The sequence below is a fragment of the Triturus cristatus genome, chromosome 2_2 (genome assembly GCF_964204655.1).
Source record: "Triturus cristatus chromosome 2_2, aTriCri1.1, whole genome shotgun sequence".
Taxonomy (NCBI): domain Eukaryota; kingdom Metazoa; phylum Chordata; class Amphibia; order Caudata; family Salamandridae; genus Triturus; species Triturus cristatus.
Window position 1 is genome coordinate 753,730,819 of NC_140582.1, and position 15,376 is coordinate 753,746,194.

General features: G+C 47.1%; 1 protein-coding gene across 5 annotated transcripts in view; it reads left to right on the forward strand.

Moving 5' to 3' along the window:
- Positions 1-14,837, forward strand: part of MTUS1 (microtubule associated scaffold protein 1) — a 1,021,263-nt gene extending 1,006,426 nt beyond the window's left edge. For all 5 annotated transcript variants that reach the window (XM_085641999.1, XM_085642001.1, XM_085642000.1 and 2 more), the window contains 2 exons: positions 3,256-3,353; positions 12,284-14,837. In XM_085641999.1, coding sequence (XP_085498125.1) covers positions 3,256-3,353; positions 12,284-12,500 — 315 coding nt within the window. In that variant the 3' untranslated portion in view covers positions 12,501-14,837. The remainder of the gene's footprint in view (positions 1-3,255; positions 3,354-12,283) is intronic.
- The last annotated feature ends 539 nt before the right edge of the window (positions 14,838-15,376 follow it).

The following is a 15,376-nucleotide window of genomic DNA, read 5'->3' on the forward strand; positions in this document are numbered from 1 at the left end:
AAAGTTGGAGCTCTTGCTGGGGTAGAGGACGTCATGTTGCCGTTATCATGTACTCAAACAGCAACGCTACCTTTTCATCGTCATGTCTCCCCCAGCCCCAAAAAAATGGTGATCTCCCAAGCCATCTTGTATAGTCCTACAAATTATCCTTTAACCTTTTTTCTTTGGTTCGGAGCAATAAAATAGTGAACTAGCAAGATGTTGCTGACGAACCAGTTAAGCCCATTGCTTCGTAGGCTTTGAAAAATCTACTTGCCCACTCGCTAAGGTGAGTCAGATTTTATCAGGTCAAGCTATTTTTAGGACCTACTGGTCTGTTCTGGTTCTGGCGAATGAACTTGAGCTTGCAAGGAACAGGTATTCTGTTCATTCAGAAAGTGAATTATCAATAAAGATGACTTTGCATCTTGTTTTTATCTTGACAAATGTGCTGTCTGCTGAAAGACAGAGGTCAAAATCAGCTCATGTCTTTTTACATATTACTACCTATTTTATTCTGGAGATTGGTGTTTACTTTTTTTTCTCTGACTGCAGTTAGAGGATTTTGCAAAGGGAGCTGTGACAATCAATGTGAAACAAAAGGCTGTAGGATGACAGTTTTTACAACATGTAAATATCTTGTAAATGATCAGTACAGATATTTTAAAATATATCCTGAATTTGAAACGCACAAATTGGAACCCTTTACTTGATATGAAGATAAATATATGCAGAACCCCTATTTCCAAACATTGTTTGTGCATGATATAGTTTTATTAGTTAAACTGCAAATCAGTGAGAGATGTGGTGGCCTTTTTAAATGTGCTGACTGCAAATGACTGCACTGCCACAGCCATCATGCATTACTTATATATTTATTATAAGTAATAGTTTTTAAACATGAACTGAGAAATATTCCTACCCTGTGCTGATGACAATGCGGTTAGTGATTTAAGAGGCTTCATATGCACCCTGTATGTGGACTACAGTTGTATTAAAATGGAGCCAAAGTTTTGTCTATTTAATCCAACAAGAGTACAGCAGAGGTGCTGAAATCTCATATTTAAAAGTGCTCTCATATGTGATAATGAGGAAAATAGCGTCTCAGTGAAATAAAATATTCGTCCAGAATCACTTAATTTGAGACCAGTTTATGCATCAAGAGTATTACGGTTAGGTTGGGTGGATTATTCAAGTCACTAAACCTGCAGGTCTGGTAACATTTTTGATTTTTCGAGGTCTGTTGGGACATACAGTTCTCCCTTGTCTGAGGGCGCGGAAAATACAGGGCCATAGCTTTCAAACACCTTTTATTGCTCAGCCATGCTTCTGTGCAGTCCCATACGCCTCAGATTTCGTAAAACATTGTATTTTGTTTGCTCTAAGCTACTGTTAAATCTTTCCTCCTTCAAATCATGCCGTCCCTTGAAAGTATGGTCCAAGTGTGATAGATGAAGTACCTTCACCAGTCTTTCATCTGTGGTTTACATCAGAAAACAGTAGGAGATGTCTGACCCTATATGTCCTGCTCAAGTCAGTGCATCCGTCCACCGCGCCTTCCATGTGGCTACTTGCTTCCACTGGAGCTCATGGGCGAAGCTGTTCTATCTCAATCTTAGTGCACATCCCATGATTTGTGCTTCTTCTGCTTACTCTCTTCATACACTTGAAGTGTATGAAGGTATGTTCTAGAGTTTCTTCCCCCCCCCCCCCCCCATTCCTGCATTCTTTGATTGCTTGCGGAGATAAATTACAAATTGTGTGTGTGTGTGGGTGTGGAGGGTTGTATTTGAGAACCTAGCAGTAGGTGCCACACCTCAGTTAACCAGGTGTGGGATGTAGTGCAAGACACCAGACCTTCATGTGGCCTACACCTAGTTGCAGATTTAAGTGTGGTTAGGGCAGTATATATGGACAAAACACACAGTCCTGCAACCACTTTAGGGGAACTGTGAGCTTTGATTAGATTAGAATACAGAGGGGACTAGATATCTTCCCAAGAGTTTGATTGTGATGGTGTTATGATGGGAGCACCTTCGAGCCTAACCCTTCTTGAAGTGACTGATATCTGTGAGGTTCAGAAACCCCCCTGAGATGCTGTGGAGTAGTGTTTGAGGCGGTCTTGGACATTAAACCAATTGTTTTTGCTTTGCCAGCCAGTTGGGGGGGGAAGGGTCATTGGACATTCCGGTACTCTGTAGTCCTTTGAAGTGACGGTTGTGTCTCCTAGTGCCTCTATGGAGCCACGTTTCCAAGTAGAGGTTTGTTGTTTGGTTATTTGAGTCTCACGCTGTTATGGTGATCTAGTGGATGGTGCCACATTAGGAAGGCTTTGGGGTGCCTCTGGCTGTCAGTGGGAATGACCAATATACATCAAATTGGCGTGGTAATCGGCAGGTAGTAGCGAGGGCCGGCTGAGGCCTTAGAGTGTAATGTGACGGAAAGTAATGTATCTTGATACTGCACACGTGAGAGGACGCAGATGTGAGAGGAGGGCAGTATGTGCACCAAACTTGACGCTCCCAGATGTTTAGCAGAAGAGGCAACAGTGAGGAAGCTCAGCAGCCCTTTGTGATGGTCCAGTGTGATAGCTGGAAGTTCAACTAGTCCTGAATTAAGTATGCCAACATTGACTTAGTGATGTTGCAGAGGACTTCCTCTAAGAGGATTATCTGTAAGGGTTTCAGCAAGTTGCCAATTCTGGTTAATTAAGTGACTGTCCCAAGGGTTCAGGGTGCATTTCAACTTTTAATGTAGATTGTTAGTGGTGGCCATGAGTGAAAAATAGGCAAGACACATGGTGTTGCATGCATCACAACCACATGACTAGGGTCAAGTACAGTTAGAAGAGTAGGCCCATCTAAATTTATTAGACCTTCGATTCCTTGGCTTAACTTTAATCCCCTTTATTATATTTTCTTAATCCTTAATGTTAGTATTCTGAAAACAGTCATATCTACCTTCTCTGTTTCTAGTCTTACACCAAGGATTTAAAAAAAAGTCTCCATGTGTATTTGATTACATTTTCAGGATTTGTTTACGGTTTTGGGTGTTGACCCCATCACTCTTGTAACTGGAAGTGGGGAAGAGGAGGGCTGAATTGGAAGCATGTTCAAAATTGTGAAAGGTGTAAGACAAAAAAACGGGTAATATTATGTGCCAATGATGCATTTGGCAGACTGCATTGTAGAAAGTGTTTCCGGGTAGTATTTTCACTTGATTTAGTAAAGTGAGAAATGACAAATGTAGTCAGTGTCAATATTCTATTTCTCGTAGGTGGACAACAATTCAACCTTATACGAAAAATTAAAGAAGTGTCAACAGGAGAATGAGGATCTGAAAGCCAGAATGGACAAGCACATGGCACTGTCGAGGTAAATTATTTCTGAAGTCACTAATATTTTCAACTAAATATTCATCCCTGGCTGTGTAATAACTGGTAGTAGTAGCACGTAAAGTAGAAAATAATTATTGTAGCGCGAAGGCCACATTGTTCTTATGGTTGTTATTTTGCGCAGTCATTAAGGTTCTTTATTTGATGGTCCAGGAATTTAGGCCATTTTGTTACGTGGCAGTACATTTGCGCTTCATGCAATATTTCTTTTATTGCAGGGTTAGTATTTATACCTATCACTTTGTTTCCTGTACATTAAACTGAACCCTCATTGAATAAAATACCTCCCCATGAAGTGATTTCCCTGTAACCATATTCCAGCGGGTAACCTTGAAAGTAGATGTGTGCTTTACAAAAGGCATCGGGCACTTGGGAGAAGGTGTTAAGGGGTGCAGAATGCCCTATGACATGCTCCCGCAGCATCCTGCTCATTTATGCTCTCACAACATCCTGCTCATGTATACTCCCCCAGCATCCCACTCAGGTGTGCTCCCCCAGCATCCCGCTCAGGTGTGCTCCCCCAGCATCCCGCTCAGGTGTGCTCCCCCAGCATCCCGCTCAGGTGTGCTCCCCCAGCATCCCGCTCAGGTGTGCTCCCCCAGCATCCCGCTCAGGTGTGCTCCCCCAGCATCCCGCTCAGGTGTGCTCCCCCAGCATCCCGCTCAGGTGTGCTCCCCCAGCATCCCGCTCAGGTGTGCTTCCCCAGCATCCCGCTCACTAGTGCTCCCCCAGCATCCCGCTCACGTGTGCTCCCCCAGCATCCCGCTCACGTGTGCTCCCCCAGCATCCTGCTCACGTGTGCTCCCCAGGCGTCCTGCTCACGTATACTTCCCCGGCGTCCTGCTCACGTATACTTCCCCGGCGTCCTGCTCACGTTTGCTCCCCCGGCGTCCTGCTCACGTTTGTTCCCCCAGCGTCCTGCTCACGTTTGCTCCCCCGGCGTCCTGCTCACGTTTGCTCCCCCGGCGTCCTGCTCACGTTTGCTCCCCTGGCGTCCTGCTTCTGTTTGCGCCCTCGGCGTCCTGCTCACGTTTGCTCCCCTGGCGTCCTAGTCAAGTTTGCTCCCCTGGCGTCCTAGTCACGTTGGCTCCCCCGGCATCCCGCTCACTAGTGCTCCCCCAGCATCCCGCTCACTAGTGCTCCCCCAGCATCCCGCTCACTAGTGCTCCCCCAGCATCCCGCTCACTAGTGCTCCCCCAGCATTCAGCTCACGTGTGCTCCCCCAGCATCCCGCTCACGTGTGCTTCCTCACATCCCGCTCACGTTTGCTTCCCCCAGCATCTTGCTTGTGTGCTTCCCCCTGCATCCTCGCTCACTTGTGCTTCCCCCAGCATCCTCGCTCGTGTGCTTCCCCCAGCATCATGCTCATGTATTCTCCCCGTCCTTCTCCTGTGTGCTCTTCAGCATCCTCCTTGTGTTCTCCCCTAACATCCTACTCAAGTATGCTCCCCCCGTGGCCTGCTCACGTATGCTCCCTCAGTGTCCTGCTCATGTATGCCTCCTGGCGTCCTGCTCACGTATGCCCCCCGGCGTCCTGCTCACGTGCTCCCCCAGCATCCCGCTCACCTGTGCTCCCCCAGCATCCCGCTCACCTGTGCTCCCCCAGCATCCCGCTCACCTGTGCTCCCCCAGCATCCCGCTCACCTGTGCTCCCCCAGCATCCCGCTCACGTGTGCTCCCCCAACATCCTGCTCACGTGTGCTCCCCCAGCATCCTGCTCACGTGTGCTCCCCCAGCATCCTGCTCACGTGTGCTCCCCCAGCATCCTGCTCACGTGTGCTCCCCCAGCATCCTGCTCACGTGTGCTCCCCCAGCATCCTGCTCACGTGTGCTCCCCCAGCATCCTGCTCACGTGTGCTCCCCCAGCATCCTGCTCACGTGTGCTCCCCCAGCATCCTGCTCACGTGTGCTCCCCCAGCATCCCGCTCACGTGTGCTCCCCCAGCATCCCAATCATGTGCTTCCCCCAGCATCATACTCATGTATTCTCCCCGCCCTCCTCCTTGTGTGCTCTTCAGCATCCTCCTTGTGTGCTCTTCAGCATCCTCCTTGTGTTCTCCCCCAGCATCCCACTCATGTGTGCTCCCCCACATCTCGCTCGTGTGCTCCCCCACATCTCGCTCGTGTGCTCCCCCACATCTCGCTCGTGTGCTCCCCCACATCTCGCTCGTGTGCTCCCCCACATCTCGCTCGTGTGCTCCCCCACATCTCGCTCGTGTGCTCCCCCACATCTCGCTCGTGTGCTCCCCCACATCTCGCTCGTGTGCTCCCCCACATCTCGCTCATGTGTGCTCCCCCACATCTCGCTCATGTGTGCTTCCCCCACATCTCGCTCATGTGTGCTTCCCCCACATCTCGCTCATGTGCTTCCCCCAGCATCCTCGCTCATGTGCTTCCCCCAGCATCCTCACTCACGTGTGCTTCCCCCAGCATCATGCTCATGTATTCTCTCCGTCCTCCTCCTTGTGTGCTCCCCCAGCATCCCACTCATGTGTGCTCCCCCAGCATCCCACTCATGTGTGCTCCCCCACATCTCGCTCATGTGCTTCCCCCAGCATCCTCGCTCACGTGTGCTTCCCCCAGCATCATGCTCATGTATTCTCCCCGTCCTCCTCCTTGTGTGCTCTTCAGCATCCTCGTGTTCTCCCCCAACATCCTATTCGCGTATGCTCCCCCGGCGTCCTGCTCACGTGTGCTCCCCCGGCGTCCTGCTCACGTGTGCTCCCCCGGCGTCCTGCTCACGTGTGCTCCCCCGGCGTCCTGCTCACGTGTGCTCCCCCAGCATCCTGCTCACGTGTGCTCCCCCAGCATCCTGCTCACGTGTGCTCCCCCAGCATCCTGCTCACGTGTGCTCCCCCAGCATCTTGCTCACGTGTGCTCCCCCAGCATCTTGCTCACGTGTGCTCCCCCAGCATCTTGCTCACGTGTGCTCCCCCAGCATCTTGCTCACGTGTGCTCCCCCAGCATCTTGCTCACGTGTGCTCCCCCAGCATCATGCTCACGTGTGCTCCCCCAGCATCTTGCTCACGTGTGCTCCCCCAGCATCCTGCTCACGTGTGCTCCCCCAGCATCCTGCTCACGTGTGCTCCCCCAGCATCCTGCTCACGTGTGCTCCCCCGGCATCCCGCTCACGTGTGCTCCCCCCAGCATCCCAATCATGTGCTTACCCCAGCCCTCCTCCTTGTGTGCTCTTCAGCATCCTCCGTGTGTGCTCTTCAGCATCCTCCTTGTGTTCTCCCCCAGCATCTTGCTCACGTGTGCTCCCCCGGCGTCCTGCTCCCGTTTGCTCCCCCGGCGTCCTGCTCAAGCATGCCCCCCCAGCGTCCTGCTCGTGTATGTTCCCCCGCCAGCCCCACCCTTATCCCTGATGACTCAGTTGGATTGCTTGTCTCCGGTGCCGGTAGAACCCAGAGGTTCTATGTTCTCCCGTGGTCATTTTCAGGACTTTTCAGACATGGGAGAGGCCTGGGATGGTCTGTGGACCCTTTAGAACACCAGGATCAGTGTCTGGAACAGATGGACTGGTATGGGGAACTTGGAGAGGCCAGTAGACTGGACACATCCCCAGATACTGGCATGCTTTCACCTCCAACAGTGGCTACGGAGGAAAGAGCTTCTTATGCCATGGTGGTTAGGAAGGCAGCTGAGGTCCTTGGACTGGAGTTGCTCTCTATGCAGGTAAGACTAATCTCCTGACCGAAGTGCTTTAGCCTGGAGCTTCTACCTCTGAAACCATATTGCCCACTAATGAGGCACTTACTGATGTCCTACTAGGCACATGGTCCAAGCTTAGCACAGGGGCTCCTGTGAATAGGACAGTTGCACTCTGCCATTGCCCGGCTACAGGTGACCCAAAGTTCCTCAGCCAACACCCCACCCCTGAGAGCTTGGTGGTGCAGACTTCGACTTTCCACAGCACATTCTCTTCTGCCCCTCCGGATAGGGAATCCAAGAGCCTAGAAATATTAGGGAAGATGTTTTCTTCTGCCAGTCTGGAATTGCAATTGGTGAATACAGCATGCTTATTGGGGCGTTTCTTCCACTCCCTTTGGGAGACGGTTGCGCAAGTGCTGCCACAGAGGCGGCCCGGGCTGTACTTCGGCAGTGAAGGATGGAAGAGATGCAGCAAAATTCACCATTAGGTGTGGCCTTGACACAACTGACTCGTTGGGCTGAGCGGTTTCGTTGACGGTGGCCTTACGGCGCCATGACTGGCTAAGAACATCTGGTTTCTCGAGCAATGTCCAAGATGGGCATATCTTTTGACGGATCTCGTCTCTTTAGAGAGAAGGCGGACTCTGCCTTGGAGCACTTTGAGAACTCTTGTGCTACAGTCAGATCCTTGGGCCTCTCAGTAACACCACTTGGCCAGTCTAGCTTTTACCCCTTTTGTGGTAACTTAGGAATTTCCAGCCGTGCAACTGTATCCCAGCCACCGTGCTGCGTAGACTTCCCAAGTTGTGCGTGGACTGGCTTTTGCAACCTCGGAATGGAAGCCAGAAGTCATCTGCCACTCATACCTCTGCAGCTGCACACTCCAAGCACTCCTAGTCTAACTCTGCAAGACCATGCTTCTCTTGTTGGAGGGAGAATCCATCATCCTCTCCTCCACTGGAGGTCCTTCACATCAGACAAGTGGGTCTTGCAGATCATTCAGGAGGGCTATTCTTTGCCTTTTCTTTCCTTTTTCTATTCCGCCACTTCAAGAACGGCTGGTGGGGAATAATTTAACTTTACTCCAAGAGGAAGTTACAGCTCTCCTGGCCAAGGGGGCTATAGAGAGGGTCCAGGTTTCAGAAGTAGGCAGTGGTTGCTAATCCCAATACTTTATTCTTCCGATGAAGAACAAAGGGGTTGCGGCCCATTTTAGATTTTCAGAACATCAATCTCTTCCTCAAAAAGAAGTTCAAGATGCTCTTGTTGGCTCACGGCTTGTCTACCTTAGACCAAGAAGACTGTCTGGTAGCATTGGACTTGCAGGATGCGTATTTTCACATCGCCATCCTGCAGGGTCACAGACGTTACCTGCGGTTCAAGGTAGTCCACGAGCACTTTCAGTTCACCGCGCTACCTTTGGGCCTTAGCAGCGTCCCTCGGGTGTTCACCAAAGTGATGGCGGTGGTTGCAGCTCATCAGCAGAGGTTGGAGATTTCAGTTTACCCTACCCCGAGGACTGGCATCCTCACCCCAGACTGTCCTCTCCCACCTTCAGACTACGGTGGGCCTCCTGCATTTGCTGGGGTTCTTTGTAAATGTGCTGAAGTCACACCACTGTTTTTCAGACGCTGCTTTTCATCGGCGATGTTCTGGAGAGGCTTATCCTCCCGAACAGCGAGGCCAGAATATTCAGGTTATGAATCTGATGTTTCAGCCTCTATCCTGGATTTCAGTGAGAATGACTGAGGCTGCCAGGACTCGAGGCTTACTGCATCCTGTTGGTAAATCACGCTAGATGGCATATGTGGACTCTGCAGTGGGACTTAAAGTTCCAGTGGGCGCAGCATATGGGGAATCTCTCCGACATGGTCTAGATCTTGGAGGCTACTGCGAAAGACATGCAGTGGTGGTGGCTAACCGCGATTGGGTCAGAGGCTAACCCCTTTCCCTTCCCCAACCAGATCACACAGTGGGGACAAATACGTCACTCCTGGGATGGGGCAGCCATCTGGGAGCGGTGGAGATCAGGGGACACTTGTCTGCGGCAGTGTCAGTACTCCATCAATTTGTTGGAGCTTTGAGGATCTTGTTTGCATTAAAAGCATTTTTTCCCTCTGTCAAGAGCAAGTTAGTGCAGGTGTTCAAGGACAACACCACCGCCATGTGGTACTGCAACAAACAGGGCGGGGTGGGGTCATGGACCCTTTGTCAATAGGCCCTACGTCTCTGGACATGGCTGTAACAAAAGGGCATAACTCTGGTGGTTACCAACTCAGCCATCGATGCCTAGTGGATCACAAATGGCATCTCCAGTCGGAGGTAGCACAAGGTCTCTTTCAGCAGTGGGGAGGTACTTGGTTAGGTCTGTTCACCTCCGAAGAGAATGCGCAATGTCAGCAGTTTTGCGCGCTGGAGTTTCCAAGGCGGCAATTGCTCGACAAAGCTTTTAGTCATGAGTGGAGGTCAGGCCTGATGTATGCCTTCCTGCCCATTCTCAAGAAGATCAAGAGCGACCGGGCCCAAGTCATTCTTGTGGCTCTCGACTGGGCAAGGGGAATCTAGTATCCAGAGCTTCTAAAATGAGCATCCATCCTCCAAGCAGGTTGCCCCTATGGGAGGATCTTCTATCACAGCAGCAGGGCAGGGTCCTCCACCCGAACTGGTCAACTCCGCCTCCATGGATGGAGATTGAGCAGCGACATTTGATAGCTTTTGACCTTCCTCCTGAACTATGTGAGAGTATCTTTGCGGCGAGGCGGCCCTCCACTAAGATGGTATAAGCCTGCTGTTGGCAACAATTTGTAAAATATTGTACAGAAAGGTTTATTGTCACTCTTTCTTCTAAATATCTACTATTCATCTTTTTATTCTTACCGTTGCCCAGTAGTGGTCTGCGTTGGGTATGCTCAAGGGTTATCTTTCTGCTCTGTCCACTTTTTGAAGCTGCTAAACCAACCCTCTTTGTTTAAATCTCCTGTTGTAAATAGATTCTTAAAAGGGATTGTACATATGTTTCCACTTACGCCTTTTGTCATGTCTCAGCGGTTCTCCCATTTCTCTTTTGTGCTCCTTTCAAGCCGTTGCACAATTGTCCCCTTCGACTGCTTACCATCAAGACTGCCTTTCTAGTGGCAATAACATCTGCCCGGAGGGTGAGGTTCAGGCATTGTTATCCAATGCTCCCTACATGATGCTCTTCACAGATAAAGTGGTGCTTTGCACCCAGGCTTCATTCTTGCTGAAGGTGGTGACCCCATTCCATCTGGTCAATCAATCACACTGCCCATCTTTTTTGCTCCCCCGGATCCCTCTAAGGAAGAGGAGCATATTCACCATCTTGGCCCAAAAAGAGCATTGTCGTTCTACCTTGACTGCTCAAGAGTTCGGAGTGGACGACCAACTCTTTGTGAGGTACATGGGAGCTAAGAAAGGTTGGGCAGTGCAGAAATGGACCATTACCTATTGGGTCATTATCCAAATTAAGATCTGCTACGCTCTAGCTAAGAAGTAGCCTCCGGAGGGATTAGGAGCCCATTCCACCAGGGGGAAGGCTGCGACCACGGCATTGGCTCAGGGTGTACCAGTCCTGGACATCTGGCAGGCAGCAACGTGGGTATCTTTGCATATGTTTGCCAAACACTACTGCCTGAAAAGTCTGGTCCGCAGGGATGGGCATTTCACCTGTTCGGTCCTGCAGGACTTCTTAATATAGTCATTTTGACTGAGTATGTTTTAATCAGATCAAATTCTTGTGTGCATACCAGTAGTCCAGTGTGGCCGACCTATGGGATTAATGGGTTGCAAGTCTGGGTCCAGAAGCACATGGAAGCGGAGTAAAAAAAAAAAGAAATCAGAGACCAAGAACCATGTGAAGTTGATAACTGAAGGTGTTCCATTAGGTTTACTTTTGAAATTGGTGCTAAATGACTGCTTGCCATGGATCATATTGCTCTCCCCTTGATCGTCCTTTCTCTTGTCATTCTTTGGCTCTTAGTATACGTGGGACCTACCTAATGCCGCTTAACATCTCTGATCGCAACAGAAGGATGGCCAAAATTGCACATGGCATCAGTTCCACGTCATGATGTTTACAGAAATGCTTTGCCTCAGTTATCAAAGCTACTTGTACATATACATGGGATATTACTTATTGCATGTCTTATTTCTTTTGTCGGTTATCAGTTTTATAATGTGTTTTGGCACTTTTCATTTTAAATTGCTTAGTTGTGTCTTAGCCTTTATTTTTGACAGGTGCTTCATTATTGACTGCTTATGCTATTTGCACGTACCGTATTATTGTTTGACGTGCAACTTCTAGTTGAAGAAATTCTTTCTAGCCACTGCTGAGAGCAAATGTATTGGTATTTTTGCAATGCTTAGAACTTATTTTAGAAAAGAAAAAACACACATAAGGGAGGGCCTTAAGAGTCAAACAATTATATTGAAAAGTTTGTTCCTGGTTTCGTCTCTCTCTCCTTCACGAAGTACACATAGTTCAATGGTGTCAATATCAATGTACTCTTCTCCCATATCAAAATAACATGGGACCCGTGGTATCAAGGCTCAAAAAATTCTATATTATTCAAAACATCAAAGAAACAGCCCGGCCTGCGCTTTTCGTTCTCCGAGAGGACTTCATAAGGGTTAATGTATTTCTTTACAGCAATGTCACATCGAAGTCTAAGTGTAAAATGGGTCAGTTCTCCCTGAAAGTCTTGGAACACTCTTATTACTCCTATATTGTTGTAGGGAAATACCAGGTGACCATATATAAATATCACAGCTTAATATTCAGACTCCATTGGGTTCTGTAAGCTCAGACCGGATAATACAACACACCACCACTGTCACTGACCACTTTCTGCAGAAGAGAACTGTTTTGAGACTTCATACGATGGATATTTTAATATAAGAGTACATTGATATTGACACCATTGAATTATGTGTACTTCATGAAAGGAGGAGAGAGGAAACTGAGAGAACTAACTCTACAATATAATTGTTGGACCCTTGAGGCACTCCCTTTTGTATTTTTTTCTGTTTTAATGTATTTATGGTTTTGAAGTAGTTTGACCATTAGCGGTTGAGTGCAGACCGCTATCACCTTGTAGAACTAGCATCTGTGCAGCTGTCTTTAGCCAGAACTACTCTTGCTTTGGGATTATTCGTATTTTAGAACAATCCTCATTGTCCAATTGAAAGAACGGTTCTCATACACATTCAGATTGTTGTTTATTTTTTTGTTTTATTTTAGACAACTTTCTACAGAACAGGCTGTTTTGCAGGAATCCCTTCAGAAAGAATCAAAAGTGAACAAGAGGCTGTCCATGGAAAACGAAGAACTTCTTTGGAAACTCCACAATGGTGACCTCTGCAGCCCTAAAAAGTTATCGCCCACTTCCCCGCCCATCCCTTTCCAGTCCTCCAGGAGTACGGGCTCCTTTTCTAGCCCAACTGTATCGCCGAGATGACACGACAGGAAACAAGAGACTTCCTAAAAGCATTTCAGAGATGATCTGCAGATTTACGTGTAACTGTACCTAAAGCAAAAGCTATATTAGCTGGGATATAATTATGGAAACATGACTGGAAAATATTGGCGGGGTGAACGGTTTTGGGAGATACTGGAACAAATAGGAGAAAGACTGAAAATGAGAGCACGACTGTTCAGATTCCCTGAGAAAAGGACTTCCGTTGGACAAGCAATCGCTGGACGTTGTTGCACGAAGCACTTACAAAACGGCAAGATGTACTGAATCTTGCGTACATTGCCTTTTCACCTAAAGCTACACTAGGAAAACAAAGCTCAGGGTCCTGTAGATAAAGACCACCACCTTTATATTGTTTCCTTATCACATACACCTTTTTCGGGGGAGTGTGGTGTGAGTGGAATGGATGTGCACATGGGGTGGGTTTGGGTTAGTGCGTCTGGGAGTGTTTTGTGTTGTTGTTTGCAATGAGCAGTAGATATTATTTGATGTATTCTTGAATCTCTGAAGTTTCCAGGTTGTTTTTCTATTCAAAGATGGCGCTTGCCCTTTAGGAAAGAAGAAAGCAGATACCCATGCAAAAGGTAACATAGTAACCCTCTGTAGCCTATCAGTAATGTTCTCCAAGCTTACTCATAAGTTTGGCGTGAGGGACTGTTGGTGGCATCTCACTTAAAAAGAAGGTTCAGCTCTACTGTTTCAACATTTCGACAAGAGAAATAGTTGCGGTGCTCATCTTTTTAAAGCAGCTCTTGTAAAAGAATTATTGTTTAGAAAGAGCTCAATAATATTCGATTGAACACTCATTGGGCGCCATAACACATGGTCCATACAAAAGGAAGAAAACAGTAGATGAGTGCCTCATGCAACATATATGGTGTAAATGGCACTGGCTCTCCTTCAGTAAATAAAAAATTTTTAAAGCATAAGTTAATACAATACATATTAACAGTTTCGATTTATGAGGCGTGTTCTTCTAAGACCTTCATTGTTTAAAGCATGTGACCGGGATGCACACATTAATTATGAACTCTGTATTGTAGTACTGAGAATTACAATAGAATTTATGTACAAAGGTTCTTCTGTCTTTGATGGCACTTCCTCTAACTCTTTTGATGTTTAAAAAAAGCCTATGGTTTGGTTTCCGATCTCTACAGTTAACATTTATGTGGCTGCCAGCGAAGACCCCTCCACTGAAAGGCTAAAAAACAGTCCCAAAGAAAAACCATCTCTATGGGAGTGATATGCTGAGCGCCTTTGCTCATTAGGAGTTATAATTTCTGTTGAAGCGATGGGTGTCCTCATTCTCTTCTTGTGTACTGCTATGTACCTGTAATTTGAGCTACAGCCAGGTTTCTGTGCACCCCTTTACTCTACCTGCAACTTCATGTACATAGTCCCAGGGAGTCTGTTACAAATTAACTCAAGTTTGAAAAATTAAGTAAAGCTTGACTAGTTGTTATTAATCGACTGCAGAATACTAGAATGGTGGTTGCGCTCTGTTTAAAGTAAGCTTAACTTGTTTTTACAAGACATTTTGTTTTCCTGGTACTTTTTCTTTTCCCATTTCCCTGTACAGACTTGTTCCACTGCCACGAATGCATCTAAATGTGCATCACATTTTCATGTACATTCTCTCTTCACTAACCTTTTTACGGCGCAGACCTGGCCAGACATGCTGCACTGACTGTATTGCACTTGCTGTTAATAGCACCAGCATGGCTGTTTGAGGAGAGGTGATTAGTTTCTCCTGAGAAGTAGGAAACATTGCTTTATTTCCACAATCCCAAACAAGAGCTATCGACATGTCAAGCGAACATGTTGCATATCTGAAAATGTAGTCTTGCTTGTATATTTGACCTTTTTTTGTTGAGTGCATGTGCTTATTTTTGATTTGTCCCAAATGCCTCGGGATGTTTTCTCCCAATAAAGACTCAATTAACGAATCGCTCTCAGTCGCTGTTGCCTCATCTCTTCTGCCCCTGCTGAAGGTGTGGACCAAAGCTACTGCCGCGAGGCTTGCAAATAGGAGAGCGGCCTCCACGTTCCATGCACACTTTTTCTGCTGTGGGGAAGCAGTGATGGGCATTTTTATGAATCTGGTAAAAAAAAGAAATCTGTGAGTACAACCTGTTAAAAGCCCTTTTAAAAACATACATGTAAACTGAGACGTCAAATGTTTGAAGCTTGTGACAGACCCCTGTATGTGAAAAAAGAAAACATAAGGAATACCTTTGTGGTTGTGGCTCACGTTTGTAATTATGAAAGTGTATTATATTCAAATAATGTGATAAGAAAATAAATTTATTGGTGCAATAATCAAGTGTTTTGAGTAGTATGTTTAATTTATTTTAATTTAAGTTTCTAGATTGCTAGTTAGCCAACAACTACAACTGATAATATCGTTTTTTTTCCTTCTAAGTGCAACTTGGATGCCACTAGCATGCAGCTCATTCGAAGAAAACTCCACTTATGCCATCTTTATTTTCAAAATCCGCCTATCACATAACCATCTTTTTAACGTGTTTCTTGGTATTGTATTGTAATTGCCTTTATATAGAGCTTACTGCCCCTGACGAGGCATCGAAACGCTTTTTCGGCGAGTAACCCATAAAGGATTAGTGTTGAGTTATTATAGTGAAATATGAAAGTAATTTGAGTGGTGAATAGGTTAGTCAGTTATTTGGATTCAGTAGAATAGCGGAGGGCTAGAAGAGGGAAAAAGGTTTGCATTTAAATAGCGCTTGTTACACCTGATGGGGTGTTGATGCACTTTTTTCGGTGAGTAGCACGCTACTGCGGAACCCATAAAGGATTAGTGGTGAATTAGTATAGTGAAATATGAAAGTAGTTTGAGT